General features: G+C 47.0%; 1 protein-coding gene across 1 annotated transcript in view; it reads right to left on the reverse strand.

Annotated features, from left to right (window-relative positions):
* Positions 1 to 18638, reverse strand: part of LIN28B (lin-28 RNA binding posttranscriptional regulator B) — a 99048-nt gene extending 80410 nt beyond the window's left edge. Inside the window, exons 1-3 of the mRNA XM_075447184.1 lie at positions 18533 to 18638; positions 9254 to 9302; positions 4269 to 4453 (exon numbers count right to left, since the gene is read on the reverse strand). Coding sequence (XP_075303299.1) covers positions 4269 to 4453; positions 9254 to 9287 — 219 coding nt within the window. The 5' untranslated portion in view covers positions 9288 to 9302; positions 18533 to 18638. The remainder of the gene's footprint in view (positions 1 to 4268; positions 4454 to 9253; positions 9303 to 18532) is intronic.
* Between the last annotated feature and the right edge of the window lie 3577 nt (positions 18639 to 22215).

Consider the following 22215-nt stretch of genomic DNA (forward strand, 5'->3'; position numbering starts at 1 on the left):
CAACAGTAAGAAAGTTCAGATGAAAGTGAAAAATTTCAAACCAGCCACGTTCCTTTTAATGAGAAAACAAAATACACCAACTCCTGCGTGCTGCTCCTCCCTTCCTTCCTCTCCCCATCTCATAAAAGAGGATCCCAAAGAAGAATCACGTTTAAGGTCCCAGTTCAGAAATCCTGTATTGATCCCTTAAAGCCAGTTAGAATTTTGGACTACAGAGCCAGGCCCCAACAAACATCTTCTAAACTGAACAATCTATCTCATCCTGACAGACCACATTACTCAGAAACGAAACATAAAATTATAACCCTTGATATTCACAAACATGTATTAAATCCAGCACCCTACCCTTCATTATCATCTTTAACATCTGGGCTTTATGCTAAGGAAAGGAAAACAGACACGTTTCTAACACAGCCCATACAAATTGTGTGCAAAAAAGAATCCGCAGCATTTTTGCCTTACTGCCAGCATCCAAAAAAGTTGTACGTATCTAAGTGGTGTGTACAATTTTGAACATGCAAAAAAATTTTAACAAACATCATCCTTTTCTCTGGTTTTATGAAAGCTTGAGCTCTTCTTAGTTCTTAGCAATGAAGACCTTTTTTCATGGGCATCACAAAAGGTTTCACTCACTTCACCTCTCCAGTCTGTTTTACCCTTTGACAAATAGTTCTTTTTCTAAAATTTAACAAGAGTGGTTCACACATAACTATGTGCAGAATTCACATAATAAAAGGGAAGCAAGCTGTATTATTCAATCCATGGTAACCCATTAAAAGTACGAATGACAATATGGAGTCATATTCAGTAAGGAGCACATTCCTTGGATTTGACAGTCACACAGTACTAACATTGCTACTATTCATTTTTTTTGTAAAAGAAACACAGTGGACAAGGCATATTGCTGCACTGGACACGGCTCACCTTTGAAAAATTAAATAGTTTTTAGGACTTGTCATTTTTACATGACACTGAATGACTCAAACACATGACTAAAAGACATAAGCTGTATCAGAACAGAGCTAAAAAAGGACAAGGGTATAGCTGTAAGTGTACCTTATTTACATTATACACACACACACACAGATGCACATACATAATGGCTGACGTATTTCTACCTCAAATAATGCATCTAGCTCTAGGTAGCTCACTATCAGCATGGTAACAACAACCTGAAGGTAGTTCAGAGAAGATCAATCAAAATGATTAGTGCTGAAGGTAGAGTTAAAAACTCAATACTGCAGCTGTTCCGTGACCAGAACTTTCACTGGGTGGAGGGGAAGAGAAGTCCAAACAAAACCATCATCCTCTAAAAATATATCAGTATATACAATTAGGGAAGCATTGGCTTTCAAAAAACATGACGATAATCTGCGCACAACCAAGGAGGAACTCCAAGAAGAAAGCAAAATTATTTATTGCAAGCTCGTAAGTCTAGGCATAATGAGCTTAAACTATTATAGGAATTTTGACTTGACATCCAGCAAGTTTTTGCTCATAGCAAGATCTCCTAAACTGGGCATAACCTCACCAAGGAAAGGTAAGATAAGGAAGTAAAAACATTGTTGCAGGGTTCAAGCTGGCTTTGACAGGACTTGGACTAAATAAGAAGCTTCTTTCTTCTGCTTAGGCTGTCTTATTCTATAAAATGATACTAGGAGCTACAAACATTACAGAACAAGTGAATGCATGCAACACTGTGCACACAAATAAATGATGAAGTGTTTTCAAAGCAGTTTTGAACAACAGTATTTTGTTTCAACAGATTAATAAACTAACATCTTTGCCTTGAAAAGGCCTTTTCACAAGACTGAATTTTTCAAACTAATAGGAATAGGGTCCAACCACTGTTCAGGCAACAAACTCTGTTGTATAAGCAGCACTATTAAATGACATGACTGATTTAAAGACATTTTTATGCTCTGGCTGCTACTGTTACCACTGGTCAGCTAACACAAAGCGTTCTATATGGCAATATAAATTATCTAAAAATGTACTCTGAAATTAAGTAGATACTGCTTCTCCCCATTACATTAAACAGAAAAATTTTACTTTTGAGTGATGGGAAGAAGATTCAGGTCACCATTAAGTTTATGTATATCCTAGATTTCATCAGAAAGAAAAAGGTAAGAAAAATAGTTTCTTTGTTGTCAAGAGCAACCCATTGCAGAATACTAATAACTTCACTCAGTAAGACGTATCTCTAAGTAATACTCAAAATGACTGAGGCGCACAGTTTATGTGCAATGACAAATAACATGAAGCATGTTATTTTTCATTGCATTTTACACTACAATGTCTTAGAAACCTGTGTGTAAAAAGTAAAAAAAAAAAAGCGTAAAAAACTAAGGTGTAAACAAACATGCTTAACATTTCCTTCTTGTCCCCTCCTTTAGTAGACACAACTGAATAGCGACTTCCAAATTTAACACACACATTTTTATTATTTTCTATGACTACTTTCCCTTATGGAACAGCACACCTTATTTAGTATTAATTAAATGTATCACGTTATCATGCAGTTCAACACTTCTCTATTTCCACAGCTCTAAGAATACCTTCGTTTCAAAATGTGGGGTTTTTTTATTAACACTGCTATGCTTCAAATGTTTGTCATATTATTTGAGAAGCAGAAAAGAATTACACATATTAACACAAAATTAGATGAAGAAAAAAGGGTTTTATCCATAAAGTAAATTTACAGAACTCCAAAGAGCAATTTCATGACTTTCAAAGGTACAAACGGAAGAAAGGGACAAAACCAGGAGGCAGAGCACTCCTTCTTTGGTAAGTATTTTCACTCATTCAGTTCTAAAAAGAGAAAAACAGCAGCAAAGAAGGGGGCACCTCATACGCCCATACGAAGCAGGAAGCTAAGGATTTAGGTTCACTACTGGATTCTGCACTTTGTGCATGATCCCAAATGCAAGCAGCTAAGACTGCCGTGCAGGGCCGCAGGCGCAGGGTACACGCAAGACAGCAGGATCAGAAACGCGCCCCACCACCGCAAGGAGCAAGGCAACACATGCCACAGCAGCAGAACTCCTCCTAAGTTGCAGTCACCTTTTTATTAACTTAATGAAAGGTGTATTATTTTAAAAAGTCTGATGAAAGTTACCACAAAACGTGGCCAGGCCATCAAATGGAACTTTCAAAGGGAATCACTATATAATCATGGAACACCCCCCTGCCCCGTCACTGCAAACGTCATAGAAAATGGACAACTACGTAAAAAGTTAAGATGCCTTTTTGCCCTCCTAACATGGCCCTGGCCAAACCCAAAATGGTCTCTTTACCTGATACCACTCTCCTCTTCTCTGATCACAGAGAAGACGGGTGAAATTCAAAATAGCATGGTTGCAACTGGAGACTAAGAGAAGGACAGGGGAAGCTCTACACATGCTCCTTCTTCACAAACCACGCTACAGACCTTGGGAAAAGCTCCCTTTATCATTTTGTACGTATCTTGCCTCTGAAACTCCTTTGCATGAAGGCATTCGTACCAGCTTCCACGTCCAAAATGTGACACCGTTCACGCTGCTACGCTTAAAAATAAAAACAACAGCCACACGCGCCTTCTCTCCCAAACAGCCTTACAGAGACGTTGTGTTTGCTCCGATTCCTTAATCGTTACTCCCCCCTGCACCCCCCCGTCCCCGGAAGGAATATTTAAAAATCAACCAGCCAAACCCCATACACACTTCAGTGTATCACCACAGGGACACTCTCAGGTCTGAATTACTGCAAAATAACACTGTAATTATGTCTTAATTTCACTAACTAATCTCAGATGAGCTTTTAAAAAGCAATTCGAGGTTTACAAGAAAAGCGTTTAAAATTGTATTAAAATGTTATCTAAATGAAAACCTACGTTTATTTATCCTTCTCTGAGCTTAAATTTAACCAGTTTTCAAGGAAAGGCATATCTGCTCCTGGTAACAAATAATAAGCCTTGTTAAAAAGAAAAGTGTGGCATCTGAAAACAAATAAAAGGCACGGGAGAAGTTTCCAAGCAAGGAGGAAGATGTAAAGAAACAACGTTATCCCTTCGCACAGATCTCTGGCCACAGAGACTAAGAACAATCTAACGACCTTATTTACTCAACTTGTACGCTGCCAACAAAACCACAACCTAAGGCAACTTTTTAATTACAGATGCCCCTAAATACCTAGGAAAATTAGGTTACTTCTCTTCACGTGAAACCGGAGTCCCACTGAGCTCAACCAGATGCGGCAGGCTGAGATGAAAGACAAAAAATGAGCCTTACTTGGTGTACAAAGACATCAACCGGAGACTCCAAGGGGCTTCCCTCTCGGTTACTCATGGAGATGAACCCGAATCCCATTCTCACATTGAACCATTTGCAATGGCCGGTTCCGTGCAAAACCTGGGATTCCTCCTCTTCTTCCTGCTCCGGCAGCTTCCCGGGCTCGTCTCCACCTTTACTCGCCCCTGCTGAGGAAGAGGGAGAGGCGGGAGGGGTGGGGGGGAAGGGGGGACAAAAAAAAGGAAGGGGGGGGACAAGATGCAAAGCGAAGAGTTAAATTCTGGTAACATCCTTTCGCCACTGTATAAAGGAGTTACTACAGAAGAAACGGGTGAGGAAAAAAAAAAAAAAAGGCGAACAAAACAAAAGCAAAAAGCTGAACGGCGAAAAGAGCTTTTTTTCCCCTAAATCCTAAAATACACAACCTTCTCCCCAAAATACGTAAAAAGATAAAATCACCGGAGGTTATGGAGAGGAAACACGGCGTACCGAGGCTCTCCCTCTCTCTGTGCCCAGGGCAGCCCACGTTTCTCTACATACGTGTATTTTTCCATTTAACTCCATCTTTCAGCCACATCACAGCACGGAACGCGATACTTTACTTGAATATTGCTGGTTTAAGACCGATCCCATTCCTCGACAGAAATCCTCAGCCCAACTGGTCTCTCCTGGCAAGGCGCAGGACCGGGGGGCGAGGGGGGAGGCCGTCCGAGGAGAGGTGGAGGACACAGAATAAGCAAAATTGGGTGGATTGCACAACGGGTTATTGCACATGCGGCGCGGAAACCACTATTTTCCAGCGTGCGTCCATCCCTCCTCGGAATAAACTTTCGATTCAAGTTGGGACAGGTGTACGGCCGTTTTCTCATCCCACCACCGCGACCGTGCTTAATCAAACAGGAACAATTCAGACAATAGCCCCCTGAAAGCTTTTCAAGTCGTGAATCGGTGTGGGCGGTACGGAACAGTTTCTGAGCCGGGTAACAATGGGTTTGGAGAAAGCCCCCTCGGGCGAGCTGCTCAAAAAGGGTAATGCATAGTTGGGTTAAAAGGGGGGGTTGGGAGGGGAGGGGGGAGAGGGGGGGAGAGAGCGAGCGAAAATCAGAGTAAAACAATAGAAAAAGAAAATTAACCTTCGGCCATGTTGCCCCACGGGCCCTCTGCTCCAAACTCCTGAGATGAAAACTTTCCCTGTGGATCGAAGTGGTCTTCTGCATTAACCTGACATCCTGATCGCGAACGATCGCGGATTTCGCTCGCATGGTCTAACGTGCTTTCCCTCTTTTGATTTTTCCCCTTCTGGCTCGCTCCGCTCCTGGCCCCCTGCGCGCACGTGACTCGGTCAATTACATGCTTTCTTGCGACTAATTTCACATCGGGTCCTCGGGGGCTGGCAGGAGGCGGCCGCAGCCAATCGCCGCCGCGGCCGGGCGGGCACGCCGAAATTATTTATGAATGAACAAGAAATTTCCAACGCGGCCTCTGTGGGTTTTCGGTTTTTCTTTTTTCTTCTTCTTCTTTTCGACAGCTCATCTGCGCGCGTCTTTACGGGAAACCGAGATGACGTCTTACTCGGGGGTTTCTACGCTCCCGCGCGTGCACGAGGACGTGGGAAGACCCGCGTGTCACGCAGCGGCGGAGGCGCGAGGTGCGGCGTGGGAGCGCCGGCACCAGCGCCCGTTACCAGCTGCGCGCGGGCGGCCCGCCCGCCGCCACCACGCGAGACCCGCGCCCCGGGGGGCGGGGCCTGCCTCTCCCTGCCCACGCGCGCCCGTGCACCGCGCTGCTGACCCACCGCTGGAACGGGGAGCGGGCGGCATCACCTGAGCGCGGCCGCAGCGCCGGGGGCGGGGGGGGGGGGGGGCGGTTGGAAACGTTGCCGGAGGGGGATGGGGCGAGGAACCGCACTTCACAGGTTTCTCCGCCATCTCTTTCCGGGGGAGGGGATGTGATTAATGACTTCCTAAATAAGGGCCCGGTTTCCAAGCCCAGTGTTGGAGCGAACCTCAGCCGGCAGCGATTGCTCCCCGGGAGCGGGGGGGAGGAGGAGGAGAACTGACAGAGAAGGGGCTTCGCTGCCGAGGAGGAAGGCGGAAAAAAAAACCCCAAACCCCGGAGGAAGAGGACAAAGCGAGGAGGCACCGAGCTGACCGGGGGCCGCCGGTTTCAGCCCTGAGTGCCAGTGGGGGGGCGAGGGGCTCCCCCCTGCCCCGGCACTGCCCTCGGCTCCCGCAGGTAACGCGGCTGCCGGCGTGCTTGCACGCCTCTGCCACCGCTGCACTCAACGGCCAGGCGCTTATTTAAAAAGTACTAAGAACGTAAAAAAACCCCGCCGACACCTCGCCAGAACGCGGGCTCCGTTACCCGGACCCCACCGAACCCGCCCCCCGCCAAACGCCGCAGTTCGGGCCGCGGCGCCGGCCGGTCTGCTCCGCGCTGAGGGGGGGGGGGGGGGGGGCTGACCCCTGCGGCCGCCTTGGGGAAGGCGGGACGGCGGCGGGCGGGCGAGGGGACGGGGACGAGCTCTGACTCCCGCACGGCTCCGCGCCCCCCCCCCCCCGCAGCCCGCCGCCGCACCGGGGCTCGGCTCCCCGCAGCGGCCCGACCCGCGCCGCGCCCCGCTGCTCGCCGCCCGCAGCCTCCCTTCCCCTGCACAGCCGCGATTATTTCACCACCTTAGATCACCAGTGATTTTATATGCTTGGATCTTGTGACCGGGCCGATGTCTAATATATGATAAACGCACGAGATTTTAACAGACGCAAAACCCCCGCGATGACCAAGAAATTAAGGTTACGGGAAGGAAAAAAAAACCACGCTCCCACCGTTTACATGAAGCGCCCAAGATGGCATTTCTTGTAGCAGAATGCTATGTGGCTAAATTTATAAAATACGAGCCCTTCGAAAAGTCAGAAAGTATTCTGTTTAATACCGGCTTAGAGGTCTTTATTTTTTTTTCAGATTGATTTATACCACCGACGATTGGTATAAAAATTCCTCAGAGGCTAGGATATTGGCTAAAGAAATACAAACGAGTTGACTGAGTTCATTAAATGGAAAAGAATGTCTTGTTAACAATTTTCAGTTAAAAGAAAATTCAGTACAGTATGTTCTTCGATGAGTAAATGACAGACTACAGAAACACGTAAATAAATGAATGCAAAGATATTTGTCACAACGTATTTCTTGCACTGCAAAATAAATGCAGATTTTGTAAAACGGGGGGGGGGGGGGGGCAGGTTTGCAAAGGGTCTTTACTGAGATTTTTCAGGCCTCCAGTATTAGTGGAATTAAGGTTGGGGTCACTGGACTGGTCACTGGTGTCAGATGTTATCGACTCATTCATTTCCTGCAAGGGACATCAGCCTTTCAAGTTTTGTGGAAGGTAGAGAGCTGCTGCCAGCTGGGAACTCTCCGGGAAAGGGAAAAAAAAAAAGGGGGGGGGGAAGGGAAAAAGAAGAACACAAACCAAGAACACCCTTCCAAAATTCATTTGCAAAGAATCGGGGGGCGGGAAGCCAAGAAAGCCCTGCAGAACAAACCAGTTCGTGAAAAAAGTAGTTTAATGGTAATAGTCCGCATATTAAAAAAGGTATTTCTATCCTTGCATTTCGCCAAATAGATGCTAATTCTGGCAAAGATATTTATAGAAGCTGGAATCATTGTCTTTCTAAACGCACAGCAGGAGCTCACTTGAAACTATGTAACCAAAACCAGTGGTGTTGGATTTCCAACTCGCCGCCTTCCTAAAACTTCTGCAGTCCGAAGTCCGGTTTCTTCCATTCCCCAAACCCCCCACAGGACCCCCACCTCCAAGCACAACAACAGAAGCCGAACAGACGACCGACCGGCGTGCGTCTGAAACACAACGCGCGTTTTGCACTTGAAAGCCGAGCTCGGGGCGCTGCCAGCGACTTCCCATTTCAAAGCACAGCCGGCGCTCCTCGCCGACGGGAAGGGGGGGGGTTTACGGGTGTTTCCTCAGGGCAGAGACGCCTGGCCTGGGGGTCGGGGCGGCCCCCAGGCCAGGCGTCTCTGCCGGTGCTGAGCCCTTCCCGCCAAAACCCTCACCTACACTTTGGGCGCCAAAACCGCTTTCCCTTTCCGCCGCCGTGAAGCCTCCGGGCCGAGGGCGGGGGTTGCCACCCACCAACCCACCCGGCGGGCTTTCCTTTCGGCGGCGGCCGCGTCGCTCCCGGGGAAAAGGGGGAAACGTTTCCGATCGCTCCGCCAGCGCCCGACGGGAACCCGCGGGCTACGAAGTCACCGGGGTTACAACGGCGCTTTCGCACCGCGCCCGTCCCCAACGACGGGTCTGGCGGGGGCGACAGGCGTCTCTTCCCCCCGCCCGCCGCCTGCAGCCGGTACACCTGAGGCAGCCGCCCGGCGCGCGCGGGGCCCGCCTCAGCCTCCGTTCCGGCGCCGGGGCGGCCCTCGCCCCCCGTCCCGGGGCTCCGCCGCAGGGCAGCCCGCGGCGACACGGGCGGCTCCCCCCGCCCCGCCGCACAGGTGGGACCTGCGCCCCGCCCGCCGGCACACAGCGCCGCTCGGCGGGCGGCCCCGCGCATGCGCGGCCGCGGGCGGGCGGGAAGGGCCGGGCCGCGCCCCGGTGGCGGTTGGGCGGCGCGGGGGTAACGGCCGCACCGCGCTGCAGCTGGGCAGCGGCGCGGAAATTACTCGCGGAGTTCCAGCTGCCGCCCGCGCCCACGAGTGCGTGGCCGTGGGGCCGAAGGCGGCGGAGGTGCGGGTCCCAGCAGGTGTCTGCCGGCGGTTACCGACAGGAGCGTTCCTGACAGAACGGTTTGTTCGTCTGACGGAAGCACGACGCCCGGACGGCATCACGCAAGAACTCTGAAGCCTGTACACACAATTAACGATACCCCTCCCCCCCTCCCCCCCCATAATTAAGTTAATCAGAGGCAGCGGGACACCTCAGTTCCACAGAGACACAGTCAGCCATGTAAGACGCTATAGAGAAGACTGACCTGAGCCTGAGGAGACCTTCTTGAATGACCTCATCGTCTTCTGAGGAACCTAAAATCAGAGAGCTGGAGTCAGTACTGCGTAAGTTGTGGCAGAGTACCATATTTAATTACCTCTTCTCCAGTTTAACGGCTCATTAGAAGGCCGTAAAATGCCAGGGCATTGACTCTGTGAAGTGACCTGTAAACTTATTAACTGCCTGAGACTCACCTAGCTCATCAGAACCACGAGATAACCAAGGCGTAAGACAAAAATCAGCCGCTGCTTTTTTTTTTTTTCTCTCAAGAGTCTGTAAAGGCTTTGCCCCTTTCATTGGTCTCTTACGAAAGCCTCGCAGTCGGTGACAACAGAGGGAAAAGACACAGATTTGCAGGATGTCGGAAGGTGTTTGTTTCCTTCATCAATATTTAATTGCAATCGGTAACCTAAGAAGTAGTCGGTTGTCTTCTACTATGCTTAAATTGTACAAATTAAGCAATCAATCATACCTTCTATATGGTTCTTTAAAAAAAACAATAAAAATGATTCTTTGGGATTCTTTCATGGTCAAAATTGTAACTCAATGCCAATTTCTGAGTATGAATAGAAAAACATTTTCAATTACGCCACTTATAAAACTGCAGAATATAATCTGTAATAATATTAAATTCTAGGTCTCTGTCTGAATGAAACCCATTAGTCATAAAAACACAGATGTGTGACTTGATTGATTGAAACTGCATGAAACTCCTTTCGATCCAGCTGAGCACGGCCTTGCTAATTTTGTAGAACACCAATAAAAATATTGCGCAGCAAATGAGTATTGCACACGGCAGGACGCATGAAAAAGACCTTGGTTTTGGAGTAATCTTATTACTTAGGCTGTCCAGTTTGCTTAACGAAGGAAAGATGAATAAAGCTGACCTGCTACAAGCCTGTCCTCTTGTCACCCTCTACTGTCTTTTAAATAATCTACTTTAACTAAAACCCATCCAAATCAAACAAGGAATTGCATTATCCTCCTGTTTAGACACAAGCCCAATTCTCTTCTCTTTTAGAGAAATCTGAGATTTGTCTTTTTCCAACTTAAGAACACATCCTGACAGTTATCCTGCTCTCTTACTAAAAACGGCATATTCCACTAGGAGTGAGCAAAGCCAGCAGACAAATGACCAAAGACAAGTCAGATTCAAATTTCTCCAACTCCTTTTCCCCTACAGCCAGTTATCCCGAGTCCTTTCCAACACCAGGAATCAGGAAAGGGGATGGTACAATCTTTCATTTCAGTGCAACAACGCTGGCAAGCTGATTCAGCCCCTCTTCTTTTGCAGTAACTAAGTTTTCCACTGGAACTGGGTGGACTTTTCCCTTGAATTAAACCTATCTCTGCTTTTACACCTTCAAGCACTGGAGCCCAATCTCTTGTGTCTGCTGCTTTGTTCCACCAACCTGTGGCTATGTGGCTTTTGTGTCTTTTGGATTTACTTGCATTATTTATGCAACACAATGAAATATGCAAGCATAGAGTAAAGGATCCGTTCTTGGCTTTGGCACATAGTCTGCTTCAGTTTATGAAGGGATTAAAAATAAATATTTGCCGGAGTGGTGTCTGGACTCAAAGGGGAAAAGTACAGTTCTTAAAAATTGTAGCAGAAAACAGCACAAACTCAAGTTATTCTTGTTTCCAGTACTGCCATTTCACAACACATCTGTAAGCATCACATATTTCGGTGCACATAAATATATCCAATTGAGTAGAAAAAAAGATTTATTTTTTTTACAAAGCATTTATTATAAAAAGCTTCCCAATACGATACACAAAACCTGGCACAAGGGACATTAGGGTAGAAAAGCCTGGGCATGCCAATTCTACAAACTCCTTTAAACCAGATAGTTTGAATGAGAAACTAAGTGGCATGTATTTTCCTGCATCCTACTGAAAGCCGTAAGACATCAGTCTGACTCAAATGGAAGCAGGTTTGGGCTCTGCAATGGCTCATAGTGAACTCTCCTACACCTCCTTATGCTGTACAAAACAGGAAAGTATTTTGCCGTTTTAGTACTGAAACTATCTTGGCATTTACATGAACTTCGTAACTGCAAATAACCAAATAAATGCTATTTAGGAATTACATACTAGACAGCAAAATGTTTTCAGAGGAGAAAGTTACTTGCTTTGAAAGCAATCCTTGTTTTAACTATGTATTCACAGCATGTGGAAGGATACTGTAACAGTAGGCACAAAAAACTAACGCAACAGAACACTTTCTGGAATTATTGCAGGATAGGAAATACAATGAAAAGAGTAGTATCAGTTAAAGACACATGGACAGACATCAGGCAAAGGTAATCCACCCTTCCTTCCAGGCAGCACATTCTGTAATTCATCTTATTTAACAGCTTATATAGCTTAGTTAAATGAATTAGTTAACTCATCAGGACCGAAGACTTAAATGGATGCATGCTGCAAAGTATACACAAAATTTTAAAACTCTGTGTACAGAACCCAAGTGTACAAAGACCATAAAACATCAGCTTTTAAAATATATACAGACACACTGGTCAGCTACATTAACTTAGAACACACATTTTGTAATTAACAAACTTTGCTGTCTCTCTTTTGAACCAGTCAGTAAAAATTAACTAACACCTTACTCTCGTTTACAGTTCTTGACTGCTGGTAGAAGCACTATGCACAAAGTATTTTGATTTCAAACATCACAAATGAGTGTTGTCTTATACTCTGAATTAACTTGTTTTAAGAGTATGTACATGGATTCCTTAACGTACAACTGTAAATAATGGGTTTCCTCTTGAGATGTTTTCATTGTTTTAACTCTTTTTGTTTCATTCAGTAAAATACAGTTAGTTTGAAATGCATAAATAAGTAAAATGAAAATTTCCTGAAAATGCACACTCAGGTGTCAATGTCCATATGTAATTATAGAGGGGAAAAAAAAAATTGAAAGCTCTCAATTTTATTCTTAGTCTAGCTATAATTTTCTTTGCTTTTCTTCCATATTTATCTTCTTACACTACTACAATATTTCTCCAGCAAGTGAAGATAAAAGCAAGCGCATGTGATATGCCAAAACATTTAAAAAATGCTGATTCAATAAAATTAATTGAACAACTAGCAAATTTAGATTTGGTCTTTCTTTACGAATTTCACCCAATTTTGTGACTGATCTGCAGGAAAGTAATTACAGTTTGAAGTAAATAAAATGCTTGGCAATAGTCCAGGTATGCTTTTCTCAGACATAAAAAGAGGCTAAGCATACCTTAGTTTCTACGAAATGAAGTACACATTTTTGAAGATCCAACATCCAGTTACGCACCTTGTCATCTGACTACAGTGAGAACAAGCACAGAGAAAGGTAAAACATGCTTCCACTGCTGTTACAAATCTGATTCTTTTTGGCAACAAAAAGGAGTAACAAAACCCACTGTATCAGAATCGGAGCAAATTAAAGCCTGCCAACTACTTAAACAGGATCCAAGTTTCTCTTCAAAATTAATTACTATCATTATATTAATATTGACAATTATTTTAGCATTTAAAACTATTCAAGATTTATTTAGGTTAAAACTGAAAAAACACACTGAACAAGACTATTTTTGTTTTAAGGACTGAAATTAGGTATACACAATTTTCATATTTAGTGTATTTGACAGGATAATCTGCAATTTCATACAGTCTGCATCTGAATGTACATATATTAAGCAACTATGACAATTATTTAATAAAAAGCAATGTAAATATGTTTCACAGTATTTCGTAAGATTCAAATATGACATTTTTTAAATAGACAATTTAAAAATAAAACACATCACACTCTACTACTACTGGTTTTCTATTTACTTCATATTTAAAGTATTTTGTTCCCAGTTTACTGGTAACATGGGCATATTGAAATTGCCACACAATGATTTGCTATACAGCAAATGAAACAATGATAAAACTACCTTATGATCTTATTACATTTGTTTTCAGATGGATTTGTCTTTGTATTTTTTAAATTAATTAGTATCAGTACTTTGTAAGGAAAAAAATCTTTAAAAGCCACAACTCTCAAATCATAGATAGATCAACATATTTTTCAGAGATTGATCCCCGATTATTTTGTAGTTATTTATTACTATGAGAAACTATATATATGTGTACAGTAAGATTTTATTTCCCCACTTAAAAACTATTTGCAAACAAAACAATGACAAATGAAGCCCTGAAAAGATACATGCTACAGGCCAAATTAAGCAAGAGCCATTACAGCAACAAGGTGAATTCAATATTTAAGGTTTTAAAGAAAAATGCTTTTTTTCTGTTCTCCCTAATTACACTAAATTGAATGTGTATTGTTCACATTCAATGTAGAGATGTTACATTTTTAATCCAGAATTGTATGTGCTTTTTTCTCAATGTAAAACCATGATTATACCAACATTAAATCCATTCTACAAACCAATAGTATAACTTAACGACTTTTGTTTAGGTTATAAAAATAATCAATTAAGGCTTCAACACCATCCCCTCAAAAGTGATGGCACTACAACAAGTCTTATTTTTAAAAAAATATTCTACAGATTTTTGTTTTTATAATAACTTTAGTATGGTTTATTCCAACCTCCCTTCTGGGATGTTTTACATTAATCAAATACTTGTTTTCAGGGAATTTACGCATCTTTCAGAGACCCTTCCTTTGCATAAAATTTTTGTTTTATTTGTACATGTCGTTTACCTACAAATCACAGAATCTTCTTTCTTGGTTGGATGGTTTGGTTTTTTTTTTAGTCACTCAATTATTACTTGAATGCATTAACAAAGATGGATTTTTAAAAATCATTTGTATTTCATAACATGCTCACAAAATACTGCTATGGTTATTGTGGATTAAAACAATCCAACCAAAGGTTATAAGAGTAAAACAACAGATGAGTGTCTGCATTTTAAACACCAATATTAACTTTCCAGAAGTATGTATAGTACGGGTTGTATGACATTTTTCTCATTTTAACCGGACAGCATCCTGTATGTTGTACCTTCTGATGGAGTCATCATTTAAAACAATTGAATAAATAAAGTAATGCAATGATCATTATTCCATAAACTTCAGTGCAGATAGGTCATTAATTCAAACCAGAAAATAGGACTAAAAATTCACAATCTCTAAAATCAAAAATCAAAATCTATACAATCAGTGCACACATCAGGATTTGAAGTAGGTACAGGAGACACAGCGTCTCAAGAAAAACAAAAACCTACTACGCAATGCAAAAATACTAGTGAGTGTACAAATTTTAACAGTATAATTTGTGGGCATTATCCTTAGGTGTTGCAGTACTGCATGTAGTCTAAATATATACAAAATGTTACCTATGGAATATTTATTAAGTATCTTTAGAATATTTATGAAAACATGGTTTACTGCAAATGTGATATTATTAATGCAAACATTGAAACAATCCCCTTCAAATAATTAAGAACCCTGAACCTCAATTAGTGAAAGAATACTACACTGCATAGAATAAAAAGATAATTGCATACACATGCTGGTTAAACAGTCAGGTTTTAGGTCTGTGTAATTACTGCACAGTGACACAGACAATGCTGCAAACTGAAAGGAGGATTTTTGGGAAGGCAAGTGCTTTGCTAGAAATAATAAGTATGTGCACAAATGTCAAAATGCATGGACCTGCAATTTTAACTTTATCGAAATCTTAGTATACATCATCAGGATAGACCTCTTATTTTTTGCTAAGATCACTGAAATAGCAGAAAATGGCTATACACTCTTCTCTCAGTTCTCAAGTACAAATACTAAACACAGATTGTAGATTATTAGATGTCAAATTTAAAATGTATTTAAATGTTTAAATTTAGACAGACCTATTCTTATATCAGCAACAGTAGCACAAATAATTCCACATTGCAGCCATATTCAAGAAAAGAGCGAATTGTGTAAAACTACTTCTATTTCTCTGTTAAAATTGACTAGTTAAATATTACAGTCCTTGCTTTTCTGTATAATTAAGCTTTTGTTCAACCATGAAAAAACTAGAAACTGATTGCTTGAAAATGAGCTGCATGACCTTTGTCCCGGTTTGTCACCTCTGACCTTTAATCTGAAGACCCTGCATATCAATTCATTCTATTTTTAGAAGCACAATGTTAAAAAGTCTGTATATTTTTAAAACTGTTATCCTCCCATATGAAACACATCAGGTTGTTTTGTCTTTTTTTAGCCTCTACACATCAAAACAGAGTAGCGTACTTGCTTTTTATTGTGCAACTGCATTTGAAACACCCAGTGTGCAATTACAGAAAATGAACACTTGTCTCTGTGGTGAAAAAAAGCTTTTTTATTTTTTTAATGTACTGGAGATGCTGAGGCACATTAAAGTGAATTTAGAAAAAAAAAATCTGCAAGATTGCATGCCTTTCGAAATTGAACTGCCTTTTCTCAAGGAGAGGAAGAAAAGAAAGGAAGCTCATGTCTGTTGTGTATTGCTGTTCGGGATAGCTGCTTTGTCTTGAACCTTCCCCCTGCTATCAGTGGTTATTTTGTTCTCACTGATGACATGCTGTTTTCATGCTAGCTTTCAGAATGTCCTTTCATAAACTGAACCTGTGGTTAAAAACAGCAAATAGCAAGTTCCTGCCTAGTTGCTGGTTTCAGCTGCACTTCCATTTTATACAGGTAACATTAGGATTCGCAAGTTGTCCACAAAAAAAAATCTTTCCTGCTGGAAGGGCTCCCTTGCTAGACAAGAAGGCGCTGCAGAATTCCTGTCACTGGTTTCACGACCAGCATTCACTACCGGAGCGATCCCGCGTGTTACATAAAGCCTCTCGGCGAAAGCATTTCCCCACCGTGACCCCTTGTGAGCGATGCCACAACACGCCGGAGGGACGCACGCCCAGAGCGCATCCCGCGGCCCTGCCCCCGACACCGACCCTCCCGCGCCGCGCCCGCCGGCCGGGTTCAGCACCGCGGCCAGCGCCGCGCCGGGCCCAGGCGGCGCGGGCGGAGGAGGCGGCGGCGCCCGGCGGCCGCTGCCCCGGCCCCGGCCCGGCTCGACAGGGTCTCGCCGCCCGCCGCCGGCCCGGCAGCGCAGGGCGCTCAGGCTCCTCACCGAGGGAAACATGGCTCCCCCGGAAAGTACCTCCCGGCCCAGCGCCCGCTCCGAGTCTCGCCTGCCGGCTCGGCGGCCGCGCTGCGCGCACGCCGCGGGTCTGGGCTGCGACTCGGGCAAAACGCAGGGAGAAAGGAGGAACGAATGCGTTAACGGTGTGGGCTTTAAAACGCACCCCTGTGCTCGGGGACGCAACCTGAAACGCTGCTGGTGACCTCGCCGCTGCAGCCCGGCACTGGCTGAGGCCGCGGCCGCCCAGGCCTAGGAGGGAGTGGGTTTGGGGTTTCCTTCTTCATTTATCACCGTTTTTCCACTTCCAAAATGTTTTTCGTATAGGCCAGCCAAAACCTTTTCAGACTTAAAAAAGTCTGGTAAAACGACAGCACATGCCCTTTACAGAACGTATGTTAAAAGTAGGGTAGAAGCAGAGCAACTATTTTTGTCCTGCACACACAGGCAGAGCTTTTACTACAGCTGCATTTTTGTAACTACTACGCAGGACAAACACCAGCCGTAATCATTACTTTTGCCATTACATACATGACTCGTTTCACTACAGCAAAGGAAACTTGGCTTCCTGGTGTATTAATAATTGAGGTCATAATTTAATTCAGTATTGATTCTTACTACTTTATACCAAGGGGGAAAAAGCATCATCATTCTTCAAAGAACCATGGCTTAGTTGTGTATCTTATAAATAGTTTTCCAAACGAGCTTGTCTGTGTTGTCTCCTCTGAAGTTTTAAGAATTTTTTCAGTGTGTGTTTTAAAAAACAAATGACTTGCAGTTTTGTAAAGAAAAGCATATAGGTATCATTCTAAGAGTAAACAAACATGCACTGTTGCATTTTAGTACAGTATTATATCCAGATACCGGTAAAACTGTGAACAACTATATTTAAATGAACTACAAGCAAATTTATCTATAATTATTTTGTTAGTATCTGATGGCTTGTTTACAACAGGACATTCCTCTGTATTTGCAATAGTGTTTCCCTGCACAATGTCAAATTCCAAAACAGGCTAGTTAGATGGGAAGAAAACCCCAGCCCTGTGCCCAGCCCATTTGAAAAGAACAGCAAGATCAGTTATGTAAGGAAAAGGCGAGAAGTCTGTACGCAAGCTGGCACAGCGCACTACGATTTCGTCCCCTCACTCTGACAACGTCACACATAATTTACTCACAACCACTAACAAGCTAACAACTGGTAAAAGAAAAACAAGCAAATGAATCAAATCTCTTTAGATAAGACGTTTATCAGATTAAAACGCTAATTCCCTCGCGTTAAACCAAAAAGAGACTTAAAATTAACCTAGACATGCCAACTTCGTGTTCTCCAACAGCCTGGGCAAAACATTTACGTGCGCTGCTGCCACCGAGATGTTCGCTTATCATTGAGATTCGTTCAGCAGCCGCTCCCCTGCCCCGCCGTGTGCTCCGCCGCGGCCGAACCGCTGCCGACGGGCGAAGCCGCCGGCGCTCGGCACCGACGCCCACCGGGACGCGCCGGCCGGCGGGGCTCCGGGTGGGGGCAGCCACGGCACGGCCCCCCCCCCCCGCCCGCCCGGCCTGCGCCCACCGGCTCCGCCGCCGCCCCCGGGCGCGAAACCCGGCAAGAGGAACCCCGGAGCCACTTCTGCACTTTATTTGTTCTCCCCTCCGCACCGGCAACTCCGCTTCAGGGCCGGCCGGGAGGCTACGTGGGACCGTTACCCGGAGAGCCCCGCCGCCGCGGCCCCCTCCCCGCCGCGGGCGGGCAGCGGCCGGCTGCGACCCCGCGCTCCCGGCGGCGCGGCAGGGAGCCATTCAAAATGGCGTCCCCGCCACCACCCGCCTTTAAACCCCCGCGCACACGGCGCGGCGCGTGACACCCGCCAGCGGCGCCCGCCTCGGTCCCTCACACACCCCCCCCTCTGCGCCGTTACCGCAGGGCGGCCGAACCCCGCGCCCTTCGCGGCGCAACGCCGCCGCCCCACCCTCCGCTCCCCGGCTCCCCCGCCATCCGTCGGCTCTCCGCCCCGGCCTCCCCTCCCGCCCCGGCCGCGGGCACTCCGCGCCGCTGCCCGCCCGCCCCGGCTCTCCGGGCCGTCACCGCCATCCGCCGGCGGCGGGGCGAGGGCCGCCCCCTGGCGTCGGGCTGCCGCAGCGTCCCCGCGCCCGGCCGTTACCTCGGCCCCGGCGCTGGCGGCTCTCGGCGGGGCCCCGCGCCCCGCTCGGCGGCGGGCGGGGGTTCCGTCCCTGCACCCTCCATCCGTCACGGCTGCTGTCGCCGTTCGCGTTTGACGGGCGGAGCGGCCCGGCACCCGCCTGCCCCCGTCCCAGGCGGCGGCGGCTACGCTGAAGGGCAGCGGCCGCCGGCAGGGGAAGGGGCGCGGAGCGACGGCCAAAGGGGGGGGGGGGGAAAGGTGCGAACCCGGAAGTAGACCGGCCACGCCGCCGCCCGCGGGGAAGTGCCCGCGCCCGAAGACGGCAATGCGGGGCCGCTTCGCCCCCGCCCAGCGCCAACTTTTCCTCAGGCACCGGGGGAAAAACCCGCCCAACGCCCCCTCCCCGGGAGGCGCGGCGCCAGCGGGAGGGCGAGACCCGGCGGCGGCCCGGAGGGGTGGGGGGAGATCGCTTACCTCCCGCGCGCCATGGTGGCCGGGCCAGGCGGGGGGCTGGGGGGCGCGCGCCCACCGACGGGCACCCCTCGCTCCTCCCGGGGGGCGGGGGGGGAGGCTTTGCCTTCCCGAGCCGCTGTGAGAACGGACCGGAGGAGGAAGCGAGCCGCGGCGGCGGCGGGAGGGACCCGGTGCCGGCGGCGGGCAGACGCGGCCCCAGCGCTGCCTCACGCCGCAGCCGCCGCGCACCTGCCCGCCGCCCTCCCCGCGGGCGGGCGGGCGGGTGCCCGGCGGCTGCGCGCGGGGGCGCTCGAGGGCAGCGCGAGCCGGCGGCGGGCGGGGCGGGGCGGTGCCGCCGCCCCCCCACCCCCCCCGGGAGCCGCCCGCCGGTGCTGGTGCCTCTGTCCGGGCCGTGTCTGTCCGCAGCCCCCTTTCCGTCCCCGCCGCGCCGGTGCGGCGTGGGCCCGGGTCCCCTCGCAGCCCCTCGGCCTCCCCGCTGGCCCCGCGCTCTGCCGCCATCCAGCCGCCTCCTCGCCTCGCCCGTTCGAAGGCGCCTCCGGGCCTGGCGGCTGCGCGTGGTGGGGGCCGCTTGGGCTCCTGCCCTCCCGCTCACCCCCGCATCTGCCCGTGTCCGGCGTGGCGGCCCCGGGCGCGGCCCAACCCCGCCCTGACGGGCTGCAGCCGTGGCCTGCCGGCGGTGGGCCTGGGGATGTGCCATCCGTGTCCCTGCGGCGGTGGGCTTCTGGCTGCCCACCTGCCTTCTCCGGAGCGTGTCCGGCCCCAGCTGCCTTGTGCCACGATGGGCTTCCTTCTCCGGCGCGTGAGACTTTGTTAGCCCCAAGGCTTTGCTTCCCGAGCTCCTGCCTTGCCGACAGAAGGCCCCGATGGTAGTCAATGTGCCATCACAAACACGCTCCCCCAGCCGTACGCAGCGTGTGTTGTTCTAGAAACAGCAGGGCTGACGAAGCTTGGTTACCCGAGGGTTGATGTTCCACCTCCCTTTTTCCGCCCGTCCCGCCTGCCGAGTCTCCAGCAGACCCCACAACAAAATGGAGGCGCTTCCCCGCGGTCCGTCCTGGGGGGGGTCAGCCAGCTGGCTGGTCAAGCAGCAGGCAGCCGGTGAAGTCGCCTTCCCTCTGGGGGGGACGCGGGTTAGCAGTCTTCTTCATCTCACTTTGCTGATTTTCGTGACACTTTGTGGTTTGGGGTTCCTTTGGCTGAAATTGTAAAAAGGGTTCAAAAGTTGTTTGGGACCAAAGAAATGATGGATGGTGAATGCGGCCGCGTTTTCTTAAGAGACAGAGATAAAAACGTGGCACGTGGAGAGGACGGCTTTTTGAAGCGCTCATTGCCTGCTCTCCAGTGAGCCCAGTTCACCTAGGTCCCTGTCACTGAGCATTGGTATGCCTGCCCCCATCACAGCTTCCAATCTTGGGCTTTCCTCTGTGGGTTTAATTTGTGAGGGTCCAGAAAGACTTCCAAGAATTTATCAGCACTTTTTGAGTGAAGTTAAGGGGCCGGTCAGTGCTAAAATACTTACTGTGCACAGCTTTTTAACTTCCTTTTCACAAAAAAAGCTTTACACAGGGATTTGCTATCGTGATCTTAGCCTGTGATTAACGAAGCTGCGGAGCCTCTCAAGCCTTCAAATGCTCTGCCCTGCTTTGCTGAGAAAGGTTTTGCGTTGGACAGAGGAATATTTTCAAGGCTAAGGAGAGAGTCTTGTGCGGGGAGTCACCAAATGACACCGTTCCACTTAGACTTATCTAGGTGCAGCCCTAGAAAGTTACTTAATTCGTGTCTGAGATTTAAGTAACCACATTTTGCTAGTACTCCTAATATTTGACTATATTACCTAAAATGTGCACTCTGTGTGTGTGTATATATACATTTACAAAAAAATCTAGCCCAATAAATAGCTATATTACCCTAACAAAGCTCTAGCTGTATTTTGCTAACAGTTTGAGAATGCATGAACTTTTCTGAAAAGCAAACAAAACCAAAGCACGCTCAGAACTTGATTTCTCACTTAATTTTTTAATTTATTTCTAATAGATGAAGAAGAGATCCTGGTCCCTGGTGTTTGTGCTGAGATATTTTTTTCAGAAAAAATAAACTACCCACTTGCTTTGTTTTTGTACCCTCAGCATATGACATAATCTAATTTTACAGCAAGTTTGTATAAAACAAGTTATGTATGGAACATAAGCAGAATTGAACTCTTTCCATAAATAACTGAACTGCGAACAGTTTGGAAGGCTGTGAAAACACTGCACATTCTTTTCTATTACTTTCCATTTCTCAGCTTTTTTTTTTTTCACTGGGCTTGTTCGTAGGATTTCCCCTGAGAACTTGGTAGAGAATTTTTTTCTTCCTATGCAGATTAAACAGTTCGAGACATTTTCATGAGGTACGAGATTTTTTTCTAAAGGTGAAGTGTTAAAGTGACCTGCCACCCCTGGTGAAAAAGAAAAAGCACGGAAGATATTTTACAAACAAACAAAAAAAAAGAGTACTTGACAAAGCACTTTTAATTTATCTTCCACCCAAAGCAAAACAAAACATTAGTCTGTTTGTGTTGTGCTGCAATCAAAAATAATTTCTGGAATAGATCATGCAAATATGTCATCAAATCGTTATATACAATATTTCTCTAGTGAGGTCTACTAAAGCTTTTTCACTTCAGTAAAAGTAAAACATTCAGTAAATAGCGCTGCTTTCCATTCTGTGTTCTTGTCTCCAGCTGCGGGAAATAGTGAACATTTGGAAAGAAGGAGCTGACCCCCTGGTGTTGGGGAGGGAATTTCTGAGGTTCCAGGTAACACCTTCTCGAGCACATTCCTGGGTTTCAGAACCCAGCCCAAAGCCAGAGGTTTTAGACTGAGAGCAGTCGCTCCTGTTCCACCCCCACTGCTGCTAAGACCGGAGAGTACGTTTACTCGTTTTATCCCTCAGGGAGCGTCTTCTGCTCCCACAGCTTTGTGCTGCCTCGGGTTTCCCGTCCTTCCACATTTATCCTCTCAGTGTTCTGTCTCGATCACGCTACGTTTCCTCTCCTGACGGTTTCATCTCCCAGTTGCAGCTCCTTTATTAGTCTTACTTTACGCCAGCTTAATCGGGGTCTGAGCAGGCACTTCTAGAGATTGTGTGTAGGTTTATCTGCAATATTTCTATGAACTGTTATGTGCTACAGGTGGGTGTGTTTGTGTCAGCTATTACTAAAATTGTCTAAAAATTTCCCATTATAAGAC

The sequence above is a fragment of the Opisthocomus hoazin genome, chromosome 2 (genome assembly GCF_030867145.1).
Source record: "Opisthocomus hoazin isolate bOpiHoa1 chromosome 2, bOpiHoa1.hap1, whole genome shotgun sequence".
In the NCBI taxonomy this organism is placed as follows: Eukaryota; Metazoa; Chordata; class Aves; order Opisthocomiformes; family Opisthocomidae; genus Opisthocomus; species Opisthocomus hoazin.